Source organism: Electrona antarctica (assembly GCF_951216825.1).
Source record: "Electrona antarctica genome assembly, chromosome: 14".
Lineage (NCBI taxonomy): Eukaryota > Metazoa > Chordata > Actinopteri > Myctophiformes > Myctophidae > Electrona > Electrona antarctica.
The window spans coordinates 45862136-45884192 of NC_136795.1; the positions used below are offsets into that span (position 1 = coordinate 45862136).

A 22057-nucleotide genomic window follows, 5' to 3' on the forward strand; every position below is an offset into this window, starting at 1 on the left:
AGTGCTCAAAGGCGGGTAGGTTTAGTCAGCAGACGGTCTCTCTGGAGGTCCTTCCTGGTTGTCCCCAAGGGTATTTTTTCTCAATTCTATGCCCACGATGAGTGCTCAAAGGTGGGTAGGGGTCCCTGGTGTTTTATGGATCATTTTTTGACTCACCCATTTTGCCCAAATCTATACCCAGGATGAGTGCTCATAGACGGGTAGGGTTAGTGAGCAGACTCGGCCTCTCTGGAGGTGATTTTTCTCAATTCTATGCCCACGATGAGTGCTCAAAAGTGGGTAGGGGTCTGTCCGAAGCTCTCCCTGCATGGTGCTTTATGGATCATTTTTGGACTCCCCCATTTTGCCCTAATCTACACCCAGGATGAGTGCTCAAAGGTGGGTACCCCTACCCACCTAAACCACCTGGTGTTTTATGGATCATTTTTGGACTCCCCCATTTTGCCCAAATCTATACCCAGGATGAGTGCTCATAGACGGGTAGGGTTAGTGAGCAGACTCGGTCTCTCTGGAGGTAATTATTCTCAATTCTATGCCCACGATGAGTGCTCAAAGGTGGGTAGGGGTCTGTCCGGAGCTCTCCCTGGTGCTTTATGGATAATTTTTGGACTCCCCCATTTTGCCCAAATCTATACCCAGGATGAGTGCTCATAGGTGGGTAGCGGTTAGTGAGCAGACTCTGTCTCTCTGGAGGTATTTTTTCTCAAGTCTATGCCCACGATGAGTGCTCAAATGTGGGTAGGGGTCTCTCCGGAGCTCTCCCTGGTGCTTTATGGATAATTTTGGACTCCCCTCTTCAGAGGTCTCCCTGGTAGTTTATGGGTCATTTCTGGACATTATCATCATCATGAACTAGCTGTAGTTAATAGTTAGTTAATGGTTATTTGTACCCCAAAGTAAAGTGACAACATTTTCATCATGAACTAATCATGAACTAGCTGTAGTTAATGGATATTTGCACCCCAAAGTAAAGTGACAACATTTTCATCATGAACTAGCTGTAGTTAATAGTTAGTTAATGGATATTTGTACCCCAAAGTAAAGTGACAACATTTTCATCATTAACTAATCATGAACTAGCTGTAGTTAAGGTTATTTGTACCCCAAAGTAAAGTGACAAAATTTTCATCATGAACTAATCATGAACTAGCTGTAGTTAATGGATATTTGTACCCCAAAGTAAAGTGACAACATTTTCATCATGAACTAGCTGTAGTTAATAGTTAGTTAATGGATATTTGCACCCCAAAGTAAAGTGACAACATTTTCATCATGAACTAGCTGTAGTTAATAGTTAGTTAATGGATATTTGTACCCCAAAGTAAAGTGACAACATTTTCATCATGAACTAGCTGTAGTTAATAGTTAGTTAATGGATATTTGTACCCCAAAGTAAAGTGACAACATTTTCATCATTAACTAATCATGAACTAGCTGTAGTTAAGGTTATTTGTACCCCAAAGTAAAGTGACAACATTTTCATCATGAACTAATCATGAACTAGCTGTAGTTAATGGATATTTGCACCCCAAAGTAAAGTGACAACATTTTCATCATGAACTAGCGTAGTTAATAGTTAGTTAATGGATATTTGTACCCCAAAGTAAAGTGACAACATTTTCATCATGAACTAGCTGTAGTTAATAGTTAGTTAATGGATATTTGTACCCCAAAGTAAAGTGACAACATTTTCATCATGAACTAGCTGTAGTTAATAGTTAGTTAATGGATATTTGTACCCCAAAGTAAAGTGACAACATTTTCATCATGAACTAATCATGAACTCTTGATTAACTAATCATGAAGTAATCATGAACTGGAAATTTGGACACAAAGTCACATCAATATAAATAATAGTGAAATGCAATACTAACAATACAATACAATCTGAATCCAAAATTACAATTACAAGCCACCTTCAATATTGCCATTTTTTATTTACAGCCACACCCTCCCCCCACACAGAAAACTAAAAACAAAATGTGATGTATATCAATAACAAAGTGTTAAATGGCCACTTATTACCAAATAGACAGCAGTAATGTGAAAAATAACAAACAAAAAGAAAAGCCAGCAAAAATATGAAAACCCTTAGTTCCGTTGTCATTGGGGCTCTTTCATCTGAATTGTGACATTGTTCGATTGGTCTTTTTCCTACCACACAAACCGTGAGGGAGGGGAATCAATGTTGCACCATCAGTGTCCAGACTTGGATCCGTTAGCTTGCCATCCAATATGCACTGGGAATTTATCTGGGGAATTGTTGGGTATGGAGAATGTGGAGCCTCACATGGACCTGGGCTCCTCAGTGGATGGGAAGGGAAGCGCTGTCCTCTTCTCCATGTGCTCCAGGGGATGAAGATGGGGATCACCCAATCTAAAAAAAAACTGACCTATGGTAGATCGGACAAGATCCAATAGCATGTTATTCACACACTCTGTGTAAAATGTTTTTAAATCCCCATGAATTAGTAACAATTAACACCTTTTTAACTTGCATTAATTAGCTTAATCATTTTCTTTTTATAGTAATCATTTCAAATACATTGAAAACCATTCAAAATAATTCAAAGTACTTATTTTCTTTTACAATGTTTAAAATATTCACTATATTCAATGAACTGTTCCTTTTCCACAAAAATACTATGAAATGCTCCTTTACGTATCACAATGCAATGAGTTAAATTGCATAAAGTGCACATTCAATCGCTTTACAGGGTGTTTTGTGCAGTAACTGAGGTATTCATGACTCAAATGTGCTTAGTATATCTCTCCCTGGCTAGCATCAGGTGAGAGATGCACTAAAAATGTACATTCAATCACCATAACCCAAAATACTCATGTACAGGAATAAGTGTTTCAAAATGTAAAACACCATTTAAGATAACCATCTTTGTTCTACATTGTCTCACTCACCACTGATCAATGAATGAATGGGCTCAGACTGCAATGTCACCTGTACTACTGGCTGCTCAGTGATTTGCAATACTCGCTCTCACACTGCTCTGCAAAGTTCAAAATGACACAATATACAAATCAGGAGTTGTCTAACAACATTAAGAATGTGGATGATTTGAATTGGAAGATTATTTTTTAGTCTTACCAAGTGGATTGCAAAGATTGTTCCTCTGTGTGTGTTTACAACAACACATGAAGAACCAGCCATGTGTTCAATTGAACAGGAAAGGGGAGTTTTCCTGCTTAAATACTGACAGGAAGTGGAATCACTTGTAGGCTGGACATAAACGCTTACAGGCTCACTGATTGGCCACTTAGGTTAGCAATCACAGAGCCAGGTAATTTTAACCCTTTGCAAAAACGTGTTAGACATCCTGTTTGTTTGTTTGTTTGTTTTCCCTTTCATGTATATAGCTTCTTGGCATTTTAATCAGACTTGTAGAGCAACATTTTAGATATATTGTATATAACTTAAATGCATTCATTCACTGTAAAAAAAATCACTGAAATGAACGTATGTATCCTATTAACTATTTTTTAATTCAGCCTACCCAGGCTTGAAAGCAGGCAGCCAATTTACAAGTGTTAAAAACGATCTAAAATGCTTTTGAAATAACACACATTTAAGTTCTAAAATGTTGCTCCACAAGTCTGTTTAAAATACAAAACAAGCTATTTACATGAAAGAGAAAAAATGCAAAACAAACAGGGTGTCTAACAGGTTTTAAAGGATTAAAATTACCTGGCTCTGTGATTGCCAGTGGCCAATCAGTGAGCCTGTAAGCATTTGTGTCCAGCCTACCAGTGATTCTACTTCCTGTTAGTATTTAAGCAGGACAACGTCCTTTTCCTGTTCAATTGAACACATGGCTGGTTCTTCATGTGCTGTTGTAAACAAACACAGAGAGACAATCTTTTGCAATCTGCCTGGTAAGACTAAAACATAATCTTCCAATTCAAATCATTCACATTCTTAATGTTGTTAGGCAACTCCTGATTTGTGTATTGTGTCATTTTGAACTTTGCAGAGCAGTGTGAGAGTGTTGCAAATCACTGAGCAGCCAGGTGACATTGCAGTCTCAGCATTCATGAAGTGGTGAGTGAGACAATGTAGAACAAAGATGGTTATCTTAAATGGTGTTTAGCCACAATACATCCTGCCAATGATTTATTGTTACATTTAAGTATTTAAGTTCATGTTACATTTTGAAAGACAGTTTGTTACTGAAGGAATACAATATGCATGTACATGAGAATTGTGGGTTATAGTGACTGAAGGTACATTTTAAGGGTACATACTAAGCACATTTGCGTCATAAATACCTCCTAGTTACTGCACAAAACACCCTGTAAACCTTTTGAATGTGCACTTTATGCAATTTAACTCATTACATTGTGATACTTAAAGGAGCATTTCATACTATTTTTATTTTTGTGGAAAAGGAACAGTTCATTGAATATTAAACATTGTAAAAGAAAATAAGTGTTTTGAATTATTTTGAATGGTTTTCAATGTATTTTAAATACATGATTACTATAAAAAGAACATGATTAAGCTAATTAATGCAAGTTAAAAAGGTGTTAATTTATGCTAATTCATGGGGTTTTGGATCTTGTCTGATCTATCATAGGTCAGGTTTTTTAGATCCCATCCTCATCCCTTGGAGCATCTCACGTGGAGAAGAGGACAGCGGTTCCCTTCCCATCCATCGAGGAGCCAAGGTGCATGTGAGGCTCCACTGTCTCCATACCCAACGTTTCCCCAGATAGATTCCCAGTGCATACTGGGTGGCGAGATCCATGGTTTGTGTGGTAGGACAAAGACCAATCGAACACTGTCACAGTTCAGATAAAAGAGCCCCAACGAGAACAAAAACAAACTTTGGGAACTAAGGGTTTTCATATTTTTTCCGGCTTTTCTTTTTGTTTGTTATTTTTCATATTACTGTTGTAGTCATTTTTCTATGTCTATTTGGTAATAATAAGTGGCCATGTAACAATTACTATTCATTGTTGACTGTGTTATATTTATAAGAGCCAGGTAATTTTGTTTCATAGTTTACATTTGTATTTTGTATAATACTTTATTTATTTTGTGGTATATTTTTGTTTGTGTTAAGTGTTTTTATTTTATTTTGTAGTTTCTGTGTGGGGGGAGAGAGAGTGTGTGTGTGTGTGTGTGTGTGTGTGTGTGTGTGTGTGTGTGTGTGGGGGGGGGTTGCTGTAAATAAAAAAAATGGCAATATTGAAGGTGGCTTGTAATTGTACATTTGGATTCAGATTGTAATGTATTGTTAGTATTGTATTGTTTTGCATTCACTATTATTTATATTGATGTGACTTTGTGTCCATATATCCAGTTCATGATGAATTCATGATTAGTTAATCATGAGTTCATGATTAGTTCATGATGAAAATGTTGTCACTTTACTTTGGGGTGCAAATAACCATTAACTAACTGTTAACTACAGCTAGTTCATGATGAAAATGTTGCCACTTTACTTTGGGGTGCAAATATCAATTAACTAACTATTAACTAATGATAGTTAATCATTAATAGAGTCCAACTCTCTAGTAAGTAAGTACAATGTAATGGTAGTTCATGATGAAAATGTTGCCACTTTACTTTGGGGTGCAAATATCAATTAACTAACTATTAACTAATGATAGTTAATCATTAATAGAGTCCAACTCTCTAGTAAGTACAATGTAATGGTAGTTCATGATGAAAATGTTGCCACTTTACTTTGGGGTGCAAATATCAATTAACTAACTATTAACTAATGATAGTTAATCATTAATAGAGTCCAACTCTCTAGTAAGTAAGTACAATGTAATGGTAGTTCATGATGATAATGTCCAGAAGTTACGCATAAACTACAAGGGAGACCTCTACAAGGGAGACCTACCCACCTTTGAGCACTCATCGTGGGCATAGAATTGAGAAAAACTACCTCCAGAGAGACCGCGTCTGCTCACTAACCCTACCCGTCTATGAGCACTCATCCTGGGTATAGATTTGGGCAAAATGGGTGAGTCCAAAAATGATCCATGAAACACCAGGGACCCCTACCCACCTTTGAGCACTCATCGTGGGCATAGAATTGAGAAAAATTACCTCCAGAGAGACCGAGTCTGCTCACTAACCCTACCCGTCTATGAGCACTCATCCTGGGTATAGATTTGGGCAAAATGGGTGAGTCCAAAAATTATCCATAAAGCACCAGGGAGAGCTCCGGAGAGACCCCTACCCACCTTTGAGCACTCATCGTGGGCATAGAATTGAGAAAAATTACCTCCAGAGAGACCGAGTCTGCTCACTAACCCTACCCGTCTATGAGCACTCATCCTGGGTATAGATTTGGGCAAAATGGGTGAGTCCAAAAATTATCCATAAAACACCAGGGACCCCTACCCACCTTTGAGCACTCATCGTGGGCATAGAATTTAGAAAAATTACCTCCAGAGAGACCGAGTCTGCTCACTAACCCTACCCGTCTATGAGCACTCATCCTGGGTATAGATTTGGGCAAAATGGGGGGGTCCAAAAATGATCCATAAAGCACCAGGGAGAGCTCCGGACAGACCCCTACCAACCTTTGAGCACCCATCGTGGGCAAAGAATTGAGTAAAATGACCCATGGGTACAACCAGGAATGACCTCCAGAGAGACTGAGAGACCTACCCGCCTATGAGCACTCATCCTGGGCATAGATTTGGGCGGAAAAATTAGATCTATAAATCATCTACAAATCGTGGTTAACTAATGACGATTCATGATGAATCATCAGAATCATCATCATCATGAATCATGATGAATTCATCATGATTCATGATGAATTGTGATGAACTAATGATTAACTAATGCTTAAATAATGCATTAGTTAATGATTAGTTAATCATTAGTTCATGAACCGTATCTGCAAGTGTTACCTAAAACTGTATCCCAGGGCTTAGTGTGCGATTTCAGAAAATTACTGTGAATTTATTTTATAACCAAAGTATCATAATTAAAATAACGGCTTATTTTCGGGTGAAATGGAAGGCTCTTTATATGGAAATAGTGGGTGGCTCTTAAAAGAGCCTTTGTGGGGTTCGTTAACCGAATTAAGTAGATTTATTTCTTGGCAGCCTTCTCGGTCTTCTTGGGCAGAAGAACAGCCTGGATGTTGGGCAGCACACCGCCCTGAGCGATGGTCACTCCACCCAGAAGTTTGTTGAGCTCCTCGTCGTTGCGAACGGCCAGCTGGAGGTGACGGGGGATGATACGACTCTTCTTGTTGTCACGGGCAGCGTTTCCAGCCAACTCCAGGATCTCAGCGGTCAGATACTCGAGCACCGCAGCGAGGTACACTGGAGCACCGGCGCCCACTCTCTGGGCATAGTTGCCTTTACGCAGCAGCCTGTGGACACGACCCACGGGGAACTGAAGTCCGGCACGGGATGAGCGGGTCTTAGCCTTCGCCCTGGCCTTTCCTCCGGTCTTTCCTCGGCCACTCATTTTTGATGATGTAGTTATATTTTTAAAGTTGAATCTCGAAGAAATGTGCTAGTGGAGAGGCGCGCGAGGCGTTTTATACCTTCAACAACACAGAGAATACTACTTTCTGTATGTGCGGGTGTGCGCCCCACCAATCATAGAAACGGACGAGAGCGCGGGCAGATTGTGTATGAGCTTCCAACCAATCAGTAGTAGTGGCATGAAGTGTGCCTCCCAAAGAAGGAGGTTCCCGACCTCAGAGCCAATGAGATAAAAAGCAGCAGTTTGCGCCTTTTTTGCTACAACTCCTATCTTAACTTTGCAGAGAGAGAAAATGGCAAGAACAGTTCCAGTCCAGACCACTCGTTTAGTTATATACACCATAGTATGTGGTGAACGGAAAGTTATCTTATGCATTACTTACACTGTACACTTACACTATATTTAGTTAATTGAATTTCATAAAACATTTCCTTAGAATTTATGTTCTAAGATGGTTTTAAATATTTACAGAGGGAACCTTTGTGTTACATCTTTCATGAAAACAGAAGTATGTCTCATGTAGTCACTCTCTTGTAATAGATAACATTTCTAGATATGCTAATTTTAACAACTTTTCAGATAAATATATAGTCTGAGCTGGAACCCGCAACCATTCTTCAAAGATATATGATCAATAATAGGAGAGAACCATCAGTTTGAAGTAGAATGCTCCATTCGGATTTGGAAAATTGTGTTTTGGCATGTGGTTATAAATGGAGTGATAACACAGAAAGCTACCACAGATGCAATGCTATCACATTTTTCCTAGCACTAGGGATGTATACCTTCCCAAAAATCACTTTGAGAATTATAGCCCTTTGGTACAGATGACCCCAGATTTGGGGTCCTTTGAGTATCACAGTACATATCAATACTAGAAGAGTTCCCCCCTCCAATCGGTGCCAGTGATGCATGGTACCTCCCCAAACAAGGAGGTCCCTCACCACTGACCAATCAGAGAACAACGGCGTCTCAGAAGCGCAAATAAAAGCAGAAGTTTGCGGCTGCAACAGGCATTCTATTCTCAACTTTTTCAGAAGAGAACAAGACTAGCTACAATGGCAAGAACTAAGCAGACCGCTCGTAAGTCCACCGGCGGCAAAGCGCCCAGGAAACAACTCGCCACCAAGGCAGCTCGTAAGAGCGCACCGGCAACCGGTGGAGTGAAGAAACCTCACCGTTACCGTCCCGGTACAGTGGCTCTGAGGGAGATCCGTCGTTACCAGAAATCTACCGAGCTGCTGATCCGCAAGCTGCCCTTCCAGCGCCTCGTGAGGGAGATCGCCCAGGACTTTAAGACCGACCTGCGCTTCCAGAGCTCCGCCGTAATGGCTCTCCAGGAGTCGGCAGAGGCTTATCTGGTCGGTCTGTTTGAGGACACCAACCTGTGCGCCATCCACGCCAAGAGGGTGACCATCATGCCCAAAGACATCCAGCTGGCCCGTCGTATCCGCGGAGAACGTGCTTAAACTAATCTGTCACTGCCACAACCCCAAAACGGTTCTTTTAAGAGCCACCTAATGTGTTATTTGAAGAGCAATTATTCCTTTGATATTTGCACTGGATCCATTCGCAACATCACGATAAGCCAAAACTACTGAAATAAATATATTTGCGAAAATAACGGTCAGCTGTCTAGGGTCTTATCGTTTAGCAGACTTTTAAATGATCGGTTGCATTAGTATATTTAGGTCTTGAATCAGAAATATAAATATAATACATCTAACTGAAATAAACGAGGATTAAATGTGATGAACATGCAAATTATTTCAATCACTCAGACATTCAGCTCCACCTTGGGGCATGTACCATTTGTTGGAACGTGTGTGTGTGTGTGTGTCTGTGCGCGGGCGCGCGTGTGTGTGTGCCTGCGTACATATTGTGTATTTGTAATGTATGCATTGATGTAGGCCTATGTGTGTAAAGGACCCCCCCTAAAATGAGAAGCTGCATCTCAAGGGCTAACCTCTGTGTGTGTGGACGCTGCACACAGAATTAAAATCAACAAGCAATGCTTGCACAGCAGAATTAGGGCGATACCCACTAATTATCAAAATAATGAAGAGAGCAATTACATTTCAGGACCGCCTAAAAGAAAGGTGGTCAATCATAGAGAAAACCTACAGGGATGCCCCCTATGTCAGCTGGTCCAGGGACTATATGCCAGGCGGAAAACCCATTGGATTTAACCAGATTATAAGAAAACAAAAATAAAGCTATACCTGACGACTGGAAAGAGACTACCAAAAAACATAGCTAAATGGAATGCTACCGGCTATCACTAAAAAGATAATATAGGCCTACATGGCTGAATACCTGAGCACGGTAAATGACCCAAAACTTAGGAAGCACCTGTCAGTGAACACAGCCTTGCAATAGGTGGCAGCGGTGGCCGAACGGATAGCGGCGCGGTCTTGATACCGGAAGGTTCCTAGTTCGAATCAGCCGTCCGACACGTTAAAATTACCACCGCTGAAGTGCCCTTGAACAAGGCATTGAACCACTACGATGAAATGTGTTCTATGAGCAGGGCCTGGCTGGAAACAAGTTCTTGAGCTTAGCCCAGATACCCTGGGTAAATATAGATTTAATTTAATTTCATAGAGAAAGGCCGAACTATTGTACAGACAGACCCCACTCAAGGGAAGACAGGCTATTCACCCACTGCACACAAAATGTGGTGTTTTTGTTTTCTGAGCTCATTTGCACCCCCAAAAAAACTCCAGCCAAGAAGGTTGCCAAACCCAAGGCAGCAAAGAAGGCAGCTCCCAAAAAGAAGTAAACTATCTGTACCAACTTTATACCCACAAAAAGGCTCTTTTAAGAGCCAACCACATTATTTTATGAGAGTATCCTCTTCACACTATCACTATTCTACACTGGGATAATAACCAGCTTATGCCTCTGTTCCTTGATAAATTACCACACAAATAAATGTCTGTAACAAAGTGTAGTAAAGACATCACACACAAGTGGGGCGCTTGCTAAAATATCATCATGTATTAAGTTGAAACATGCATTTTGACTGGTCTGAGCCCCGCCTTTTCCCCCCTGCTCCTATGAGACAAAGTGTGGTCATTTAAGCCTTGAATCAATCAATATAATAGTGGACATAATATAGTTCAAAACATTTTTGTAATAAATATTAACCACTTCTACATCGTCTACACTTAATTGTGTGCAGTAAATGGGAAATGTCACACTAGTGACTACTGTGGCAGCGGTGGCCGAACGGATTGCAGAGTGGTTAAGTGCCCTTGAGCAACTCATTGCTAATGTAACCAAAACGAACAAGGGAGGAGTGTGTGTGTGGGGGTGGGGGGGGGGGGTGGAGAGTGTTGGCCACACCCACACAACTCTGCCTGTCCTCCCTTACGTCCTCAGAGCACACATAAAAGGACATGGCTGCGAGCTTTTCAATCATTCAAAAACCACTTCTCTTCTTGTATCTATATCTTCAACTACTGCGAAAATGTCAGGCCGAGGGAAAGGAGGCCCCAAGCGCCATCTCTATCTTCAACTACTGCGAAAATATCAGGCCGAGGGAAAGGAGGCAAAGGTCTTGGAAAAGGAGGCGCCAAGCGCCACCGCAAGGTCCTTCGTGATAACCTCCAGGGAATCACCAAGCCCGCTATCCGCCGTCTGGCTCTCCGTGGCGGAGTGAAGCGTATCTCCGATGAGACCCGCGGTGTCCTCAAGGTGTTCCTGGAGAACGTGATCCGTGACGCCGTCACCTACACCGAGCACGCCAAGAGAAAGACCGTGACCGCCATGGATGTTGTCTATGCTCTGAAGAGACAGGGACGCACTCTGTACGGATTCGGAGGTTAATAACGCTGACTTGAACTACCAACAACCCAAAGGCTCTTTTAAGAGCCACCCACAATTTCTTTACAGAGTTGATTCCATTATAGAAATGTAAGTGCAGCTGTAATATAATGATGTCATACTATTCTCCCCTGTGTTTCAGGGGTATAACCTAAGGGTATAACACAGCCAGGTCTTGTTTAGACAAACAAGTCATGTGCACTTTATAAAGTCTGTGTACGATGAGCCATTATTAATGGACACTGGTCTGACTATTAATTTGCGAAGAATTCAGTCGTCTATTTAGGGGCGTTGGGATATTGTCGCTGAGTGCGGACAGCCGGACACTGCATCTGCAAAAATTACCGCTCTATAACCGTTACTCAGTTTTCTATCTCTAACTACAGCTGAACTCAAAATGTCAGGAAGAGGCAAGGGAGGGGGGATGGTACTTCATTGGATGCAGAGGCCTTTTTATCAGAGGTGAAAAAAATAGATGGAGTGCACTTTGACACACTCCTGGGTGACTTCACCAGCGAGGAAGTTAAAAAAGCAATTTCTTTGTTAAACCGAGGGAAGTCTCCCGGCCCGGATGGCCTACCCTCCGAATTATATCAATGTTTTGCTAATGAACTTGCCGATATTTTGGCCTCTGCTTTTAATGACGGGTGTTCAAAAAGATCCATGCATGACGGGTTTTATCAGGGTACCATCTCTCTGATCTTTAAAAAAGGTGATGAAAAAGAATTAAATAATTGGAGACAGATCACACTAACTAATATAGAATATAAGATCCTCGCCAAAATCATAATGATGAGACTAAATACAGTATTAAACGAAATAATTGAAAAAGAACAAACATGCGCCATTAAAGGACGAGTGATGTGGGATAACCTCAATAAGATCAGAGAGATGATACACGCACGTCATAAGCCTGGCTTTTTTATTGTTGGTTTTGACCAAAAGAGAGCTTTTGATTTTGTAAATAGAGAATATTTATGGAGTGTTTTGGATAAATATGGGTTTCCACAGGTATTTATAAAAATGATTAAAATGTTGTATGCAAAATCTCAGGTGGCGGTTAAAGTAAATGGAAGGACGTCTAATTATATTGACATACAGAAAGGGGTGAAACAGGGCTGTCCACTGAGCGCAGCGCTCTACGTTCTTGCCATCAGCCCATTATTAAATAAAATAAAAAATGATAACCGAATCCAAGGTGTTCGGCTTAATAGAACGGCAGCCAAGGTGTCCGCCTACGCGGACGATGTAACTGCCTTTATAAAATCCCAGAGAGAACTTGACTTTGTTAGAGAACACTTTCACCTCTATGAGCAGGCTGCGGGGGCCAAACTAAATGAGACCAAAACAGAATGTATTTGGATAGGAGAGGAGGATCAAAGGCCGGCCCTGCTCATGGAGGTGAAAGATGAAATGAAAATACTTGGCATTTTCTTTGGTAATAGGGACTGTGCTAAAAATAATTGGGACAGAAAAGAAACACAGGCCGAAGTAGAAAAATGGAAAGTTAGGGACACAACTTATAAGTCAAGAATAGGGATTGTAAAAACATTTATTTTATCAAAGTTATTGTTCCTGGCCACCATTTTTCCGCCACCTGAGAAGTGCATAACACGAATAAATAGGATGTGTGTACGTCTAATTTGGGGTAACAACCGGGAGGTTACCAAAAGAGTCCTCATGTTTAAGAGTGTCAAAGAGGGAGGACTAGGCGCAATGGACGTCGGCAGCAAAATAATGATTGCATTCTGTAAAAATGTGGCTAGGGGCATTCTGTGTGGAGCAGCCTGGGTAGGAGACCCCCAAACATGGAGAAAACAGAGGGGCAGGGGCAGATTGTCACTGCCATATTATAAATTGGCATATGGGGACTTCACCACGAAATATAGCAATTTAAATATTAACTGGGGAACCCAATCAAATAAAATAATATATAATTTAATAAGTAATAAGATATATGGAGGTATGGTACATTTTAAACACTGCTCTTTTGAAGAAAGTAAAAACCTGGTAAATAATCTTAACAGCGGCCTCGTCACTGGGAACATGCAGGACGTTATGTGGCTAACTGCCCATGGTAGACTCCCAGCTAGAGCAGTAGTTAAATGGAGTTGCTTTGTGAAAACGACAGAATGCCCCATGCCAGATTGTGACGAATTAGAGACCATTTGGCACTTGCTCATAGACTGCAATAGGTCGAAGGCAGTCTGGAGCAAGATGCACGATATAGGCGTGAGGGTGCCATGTCACAGAAACATTCTATACGGCATTTTTAACTGCGGAAAAGAGAATTATGATTTATTTTGGGTTTGCATTTGTGTAACTGTGTTTAAGATTTGGAAGACTCGGTGTAAAATGTCAACGGACAATATCATAATTGATGCAAACACTGTTTTTAAGCAAATTAGAACTGAGCTTAAAAGGAGAAAAAACATGGACTTGAAGAGACTGCACACGCACTTAAACTGGCCCACTTTAGCACTGTAGTCACTTTAAAACAGTCCAGGTAATGCACCCTTTGTAATGTAGTACTTGCTACATTATGTGTATACGAAATGTTTGTTTTGATGACATGTATGTAATTTTGATATGTATTTATATGATGACAAGCAGCCTGCTTTTTTATATGTAATTCCAAGTCTTTATGTACTGTGATAACGTGTAACTTGTGGAAATTCAATAAAATACTTTAAAATGCAAGGGAGGAAACATGCCCTAGTATGGCACCTTCTTTTGCCTCCCAGTTCTCCAATAACTGGGCAAGGCTAAAGTACGCGGGTGAGGCCGAGCTCCCGACAAGGGACTATGTCGGCAAAGAGCTTTTGTTTAAGTCGAACCTAGTCTGTGCAAAGGACATTTATTAATTTATTGCCTTGCCAAACCGACGTGAGTTCGAACTATGTTTCTATCAGGAGTCGACACTCCGTCGCTTCCTGGAGCAATATGACTTTGACAAACTGCAGGATAAATGGATGGACTGGTCTATTGAATCCTCGGTCAATATAGGAACAGTGAATGTCAATGTCGTGGTGAAATTCTGGACGGGCCGGGTCTCAGTAGCCTGGCTAATAAGCCAGACTAATATCACATGGTAGGCAACTTTTTTTTGCCAACGGCTGATTCGGTCTGGTTTATTAACCAGGCTAGGGTCTCAGACCATGACGTGGAGCTGTACCTAAAAAGATACGGTTATATCAGAGAGCAGCCATTGATTGATTGATTGATTGAAGAATTTATTAACAGTTTGCAGAATTACAGTACATTTCAAGCACAAACTCAATACAAAGGCTGTTAACTGTGAGTGGACGACCCAATTAAGCATTACACTTGTTTCCAATAGGGTCCACCATGTTCAAATCATCAAAACATTTAGAGACGTACAAATAGACACTTCTATAGACAGAACAGGAATTCATCATAAAGGAGGTAAAAAGGGAAAAGAGATATATACAGTGAGGGAAAAAAAAGGGGGGGGCGGGGGGGGGGGGGATTCAGATTTTACGGGGGCCAGTTTCGAATTGCAGCCATCCGTAGGTGCCCTTTGAGAGCGGTTTTGAAGGAGTCAAGGGATTCGCATGTCTTAATGACAGTTGGTAGGGCGTTCCACATTTTGGTGGCATAGGAGCGAAAAGAATTTAGTCCCTTGTTTGTGCCGAATCTGGGTTGTACATGGTTCGTTGCACTCCCTCTGGTGTTGTGGGTGTGGACTTCGTTAACATTAAGGAAGTATCTAGACAGGTACATGGGTATCTTGGTGGTGTATCGAATCTTGTGGACCAGACCCATTGCAAGATGCTGTACTCTGTCGTCGACCCTAAGCCATTCCAGCCTGTCGAAGTGGGCAGGGGTGAGGTGGGTTCGGGGGGCTAGATCAAGTAGGAGCCTGACCAGTTTGTTTTGGGAAGTCTGGAGCCTGGTTTTAAGGGCCTTTGAGGTGCTGTGGTACCAGGAGGTGCATGCATAGTCAAAGAATCCCTGTACAAGGGCTCCTGTTAAGGTCTTCAAGGTGTTTTTGTTGACCAGTGAGGAGATCCTGTAGAGGAATCTTGTTCTATGGTTGACTTTTTTGATTACGTTGGTGGCCATTTTATCACCGGAAAGATTAGCCTCCAGGATGGAACCTAGGTAGGTAATTTCATCTTTACGTGTGATAACATTGTCACCCACTCTAACCAAGAAGCCATTTGCCTTGCTGAGATTACTAATAGAGCCAAAGAGAATGGATTCAGTTTTTCCCAGGTGTAAAGATAGTTTGTTATCAGCGAGCCAGGTGCAGATTCTACCGAGTTCAGAGCTGAGGGCATTTTCAACCTGCAGTTTGTCCCTGTCCGAGACCAGCAGTGCTGAGTCATCTGCGAACAGGAACAAGTTGCAGTCACAAGCTGAAGTCATGTCGTTTACATATATTAGGAACAGTAGAGGCCCTAGTATGCTTCCTTGTGGAACGCCACAGCTCACTGGGAGGGGGGGGACAGTGTTCCGTTCACTTCCACCATCTGTTCTCTCCCCTCCAGGTAGGATTGCATCCAGCTCACAGCCATACAAGCCAGTCGACCAGTTTGGGATCTGGTATGGAGTACGGAAGTACAAAGTTGAGCTCAAGCTCGATGCAAACAACCAACGTATGACACTGCCAAGCTCTATTTCCCTGGGCCCATACAACGGGCGGATATATTATCCTGGGCAGCAGACGCGGTGTTTTGTGTGCAACAGCACGGCGCACCAGGTCCGAGAGTGTACGGAGGTGAAGTGCTGGAGGTGTGGGACTTTGGGCCATAAAGCCAAAGAGTGCTCAAATGACGCCGAGTGCAGTCTGTGTGGAGAGAAGGGGCACTCGTTTTTCCAGTGCCCTCAGTCCTACAGCAACAGGGCACGAGCAGAGAGGAAAGAGCGAGCCGAGGAGCAGCAGAACCGCATCGTCGGCCTACTGAGGCGCACCAGACCGCCGCCACCGGCTAACGCCAGCACCCCACTGTCGGCTGACAGTGGGCAGAGCCGCACCGGGCAGCCGGAGCCTGCACTGCTGGTGATCCCGGGAGACGAGGTACCGGGGGAGGAGGCAGGCCCGGTCTGTGCGGAGGAGGAGGAGTCTACAACGGAGGCGAACCAGCGGCAGGTGACTGGTGAGATGGCAGCGGGCGTTAAACGACAACAAGCCGCGCCTAGCAGGGGAAGAGGACGTGGGAACGGCAGTTTCACCGCAGCCAACTTGAAGGCGGCTGCAGAAAGAGCCAGAGAGACTGAGGCGGGGAGTCAACAGCGCCCCTGCCTTCCGGAGATCGCAGCAGCGGAGGCGACGGAGGAGGCTGTCAGACAGCTAGAGAGGGCTGTCAACGAGCTGCTGCCGCCCTGGTCTGATTCCTCAGGCGCGGGGGAGGAGGGGGGGGGGCGGTGAGCAACAGCAGGATGAGCGAGGCGATGAGTCCGAGTATGACTCGGCCAGCGACGAGCTGAGCAGTGGCAACTCTAGAAGCAGCGAGAGGGCTTTCAGTGGCGGGGAGGACACTCTCGCTGCCACAGCCGAGGAGGAGACAACGGGAGCAATGCATGTGAGTGTTAATCAGAAGCGACTCACGTCGCCTCTGGTGAATGAAGTGGACAAAAAGTATAAAAGAAGATGAATGCCACTAACTTTATATAATCATGTCTTCATTATCTATCATCACTTGTAACGTGAGAGGTATCAAGGCGATGGAAAATAGGGAGACGAAGATGAACATTTTACACAATACTGTTTACGATATTATATGCGCACAAGAACTGAGACTAACTGCTCAGGAGGATATTGAAGATGTAATGTTAAAATGGGAAAAAGGCACTTCAATTATCTCTATTGGTACCGATAAGGCTGATGGCATAGGTATATTTTTTAAGAGCAAAGCTGAAGTTTTTAAAACAAGATAAATTATTCCAGGGAGAATTTTATTAGTAGACTGTTTTTACCAAAACTTAAAAATGAGAATTATAAATGTGTATACTCCTCCGGATGCAGCAACGAAAGTACGAATGTTTAAGAAATTATATGAGTTGTTAACTGTTGGTTATTTTACTATACTATGTGGAGATTTTAATGCATATACTGATGATAATGATAGGATTTCTGCTCAACCCTTGAATGCCCGTGCTCGCAATAGAGAAGGTATCGCACTTAAAACAATGCGCGAATGTTGTGGTGTGAGTGATGTTTTTAGGATGTTGCATCCAACCGAGGTCGGATATACTCGCTTTGACAAAAATGTCAAGACGAGGATAGACCGCATATATATATAAATGATAATATTACCCCTATATACTATAAGACACGTGTTTTGGTCAATTCAGATCACCTAGCAGTAGTAGTGCTCTTGAGGTTTGGCAAGACAGAAAAGAAGGGTTTTTGGAAATTAAACGTGAACTGTTTAAAGAATAATGATGTGCTTACAGAACTAAAGAAGGAAGTGGTAATTGCCAAGAGCTTAAATGTTTTAACTAAATGTATAAAAAGAAACTACAAAGTAAACATGTCAGCGCAATTTTAAATGAAAATGGTGATATGGATAGAAGATGAGAAGATGAAAAGAGAAACGGTTAGAAAGCTTTATGAAAAAATTTACCAGAAAACTACAATTGATGAATATAAATTGCATGCTTTCCTTGATTCAGTTGATTTGAGGGAGGTTGGCCGTAACTCTATGGGTGGGGAAATCACCAAACATGAGGTGAGGGATGCAATTGTCCAGTTGAGTAAGGGTAAATCCCCAGGCCCTGATGGTCTGCCTAATGAGATATATCTCTCGTGCACAAATGAATTAGTAGAACTGATAACCTCTGTTTATAATGATGGGATCAAGGAAGGCAAAATGCATTCATCGTTCTACCATGGGGTTATATCGCTTATATATAAAAAAGGGTCATCTTATAATTTAGATAATTGGAGACATGTTACGCTAATGAATGTAGATTATAAAATACTTGCAAAAATAATAGTTAATCGATTAAATACAGATCTAGAAGAGAAAACAAAAAAAAAAGGAAAGGAGGCAAAGGTCTTGGAAAAGGAGGCGCCAAGCGCCATCGCAAGGTCCTTCGTGATAACATCCAGGGAATCACCAAGCCTGCTATCGGCCGTCTGGCTCGCCGTGGCGGCGTGAAGCGTATCTCCGGTCTGATCTACGAGGAGACCCGCGGTGTCCTCAAGGTGTTCCTGGAGAACGTGATCCGTGACGCCGTCACCTACACCGAGCACGCCAAGAGAAAGACCGTGACTGCCATGGATGTTGTCTATGCTCTGAAGAGACAGGGACGCACTCTGTACGGATTCGGAGGTTAATAACGCTGACTTGAACTACCAACAACCCAAAGGCTCTTTTAAGAGCCACCCACAATTTCTTTACAGAGTTGATTCCATTATAGAAATGTAAGTGCAGCTGTAATATAATGATGTCATACTATTCTCCCCTGTTTCAGGGGTATAACCTAAGGGTATAACACAGCCAGGTCTTGTTTAGACAAACAAGTCATGTGCACTTTATAAAGTCTGTGTACGATGAGCCATTATTAATGGACACTGGTCTGACTATTAATTTGCGAAGAATTCAGTCGTCTATTTAGGGGCGTTGGGATATTGTCGCTGAGTGCGGACAGCCGGACACTGCATCTGCAAAAATTACCGCTCTATAACCGTTACTCAGTTTTCTATCTCTAACTACAGCTGAACTCAAAATGTCAGGAAGAGGCAAGGGAGGGGGGATGGTACTTCATTGGATGCAGAGGCCTTTTTATCAGAGGTGAAAAAAATAGATGGAGTGCACTTTGACACACTCCTGGGTGACTTCACCAGCGAGGAAGTTAAAAAAGCAATTTCTTTGTTAAACCGAGGGAAGTCTCCCGGCCCGGATGGCCTACCCTCCGAATTCTATCAATGTTTTGCTAATGAACTTGCCGATATTTTGGCCTCTGCTTTTAATGACGGGTGTTCAAAAAGATCCATGCATGACGGGTTTTATCAGGGTACCATCTCTCTGATCTTTAAAAAAGGTGATGAAAAAGAATTAAATAATTGGAGACAGATCACACTAACTAATATAGAATATAAGATCCTCGCCAAAATCATAATGATGAGACTAAATACAGTATTAAACGAAATAATTGAAAAAGAACAAACATGCGCCATTAAAGGACGAGTGATGTGGGATAACCTCAATAAGATCAGAGAGATGATACACGCACGTCATAAGCCTGGCTTTTTTATTTTTGGTTTTGACCAAAAGAGAGCTTTTGATTTTGTAAATAGAGAATATTTATGGAGTGTTTTGGATAAATATGGGTTTCCACAGGTATTTATAAAAATGATTAAAATGTTGTATGCAAAATCTCAGGTGGCGGTTAAAGTAAATGGAAGGACGTCTAATTATATTGACATACAGAAAGGGGTGAAACAGGGCTGTCCACTGAGCGCAGCGCTCTACGTTCTTGCCATCAGCCCATTATTAAATAAAATAAAAAATGATAACCGAATCCAAGGTGTTCGGCTTAATAGAACGGCAGCCAAGGTGTCCGCCTACGCGGACGATGTAACTGCCTTTATAAAATCCCAGAGAGAACTTGACTTTGTTAGAGAACACTTTCACCTCTATGAGCAGGCTGCGGGGGCCAAACTAAATGAGACCAAAACAGAATGTATTTGGATAGGAGAGGAGGATCAAAGGCCGGCCCTGCTCATGGAGGTGAAAGATGAAATGAAAATACTTGGCATTTTCTTTGGTAATAGGGACTGTGCTAAAAATAATTGGGACAGAAAAGAAACTGAAATACAGGCCGAAGTAGAAAAATGGAAAGTTAGGGACACAACTTATAAGTCAAGAATAGGGATTGTAAAAACATTTATTTTATCAAAGTTATTGTTCCTGGCCACCATTTTTCCGCCACCTGAGAAGTGCATAACACGAATAAATAGGATGTGTGTACGTCTAATTTGGGGTAACAACCGGGAGGTTACCAAAAGAGTCCTCATGTTTAAGAGTGTCAAAGAGGGAGGACTAGGCGCAATGGACGTCGGCAGCAAAATAATGATTGCATTCTGTAAAAATGTGGCTAGGGGCATTCTGTGTGGAGCAGCCTGGGTAGGAGACCCCCAAACATGGAGAAAACAGAGGGGCAGGGGCAGATTGTCACTGCCATATTATAAATTGGCATATGGGGACTTCACCACGAAATATAGCAATTTAAATATTAACTGGGGAACCCAATCAAATAAAATAATATATAATTTAATAAGTAATAAGATATATGGAGGTATGGTACATTTTAAACACTGCTCTTTTGAAGAAAGTAAAAACCTGGTAAATAATCTTAACAGCGGCCTCGTCACTGGGAACATGCAGGACGTTATGTGGCTAACTGCCCATGGTAGACTCCCAGCTAGAGCAGTAGTTAAATGGAGTTGCTTTGTGAAAACGACAGAATGCCCCATGCCAGATTGTGACGAATTAGAGACCATTTGTCTCCCAGTTCTCCAATAACTGGGCAAGGCTAAAGTACGCGGGTGAGGCCGAGCTCCCGACAAGGGACTATGTCGGCAAAGAGCTGCTTCGGAGGTTAATAACGCCTGACTTGATCTACCAACAACCCAAAGGCTCTTTTAAGAGCCGCCCACACTTTATTTACGGAGTTTATCCTATTTAAGTAGGCAATTCTTTACTATTACTTATTGTCCGGTTTGAAACTGTAAACAATGATTCATGGACAGTCTGATCCTATGGAAGTCCATAGGCCCAATAATTAAAAAATAAATACCACGATGAAATAAATTAAAAACATAATTATATAAATACAAAATACAATTAAATAAATAAAAAATACATTTTATAAATAAATGTATTTATTTATTGTGTAATGTTTTTTATATCATTGGGGTTTCTATTTATTTCTTTGTTTCTTATTTATTTCATTGTGTTTCTTATTTATTTCATTGTGACTTTTAATGTCCACTTATATATATTACATGATGCCACTTTTAGCTATTTAATCAAGTCCATAGGCCCAAAAATTAAAAAATAAATATTGCAATGAAATGAATAAAAAACGCAATGAAATAAATACAAAATGCAATTTAATAAATAAATACATTTATTTATTTGTGTTGTGTTTTTAATTTAATTGTGCTTTTTATTTATATCATTGTGTCTTTACTTATTTCATAGAGTTTTTTATTTAACTGTGTTATATATATCATTGTGTTTTTTATTTCATGCTGACTTTTCATAATCATGGCTTTTTCATAAGAATGGCTTCCATTTACCGAATAATGGTCGACATCACCGTCTGTCAATCAACAGGAATGGGGCGGGTTCATGGGCGGGGTCTACATTTAACACCCATTCAAACCAAAGCAACAGATCGCTGAGAAGCCGATTCAAGAGTGTCTGGCTGCAGACCAAGGACTGTCTAAGAAGGACGAGCCGCGAAGACCGTAAGGGCGACGCCATGTTGCTCACATGGTGCTCCATGGAAGGAAAGAAACATGCGCAGTTGAGACCAGGCAGTTGGACATGACAAATCATAGATATGGCACAAATGGCCCAGCAGATGGCGTGATGCCACTGACAGGAGATATGCTTGTATATATCATGTCACGTCATTGCATTTTACCTTTTATATTAACGTTGTAACAGCAAATGGATAAGTAAGTCCCAGCATGGATCATCACACAGACAGTAATGTTGGTCGGACGTGACATATGTACAAGCACCTCTCCTTTCATTGGCATCA

The 22057-nt window shown here is 41.6% G+C and overlaps 3 protein-coding genes, 1 long non-coding RNA gene and 1 pseudogene across 6 annotated transcripts in view; 3 read left to right on the plus strand and 2 right to left on the minus strand.

The window, feature by feature from the left end:
• LOC306937247 overlaps positions 1-22057 on the minus strand; it is a 174808-nt pseudogene that overhangs the window by 80959 nt on the left and 71792 nt on the right. The window lies entirely within an intron of this gene.
• LOC306937543 (histone H1-like) overlaps positions 1-22057 on the plus strand; it is a gene marked incomplete at both ends in the record, with an annotated part of 76332 nt that overhangs the window by 1225 nt on the left and 53050 nt on the right. The gene's annotated exons all lie outside the window — the stretch shown is intronic.
• LOC306937585 lies at positions 3828-4943 on the plus strand. The gene is made up of 3 exons (XR_013791620.1): positions 3828-3888; positions 3987-4054; positions 4590-4943. It is a non-coding gene; the product is annotated as an uncharacterized lncRNA (long non-coding RNA).
• LOC306937560 (histone H2A-like) lies at positions 6993-7459 on the minus strand (the record flags this gene model as incomplete). Its single annotated transcript, XM_079521397.1, has 1 exon — positions 6993-7459. One exon carries the CDS (start codon positions 7457-7459, stop codon positions 7076-7078), a length of 384 nt encoding a protein of 127 aa, XP_079377523.1. The 3' UTR covers positions 6993-7075.
• LOC306937553 (histone H3.2-like) lies at positions 8539-8949 on the plus strand (the record flags this gene model as incomplete). The annotated part of the gene is made up of 1 exon (XM_079521390.1): positions 8539-8949. One exon carries the CDS (start codon positions 8539-8541, stop codon positions 8947-8949), a length of 411 nt encoding a protein of 136 aa, XP_079377516.1.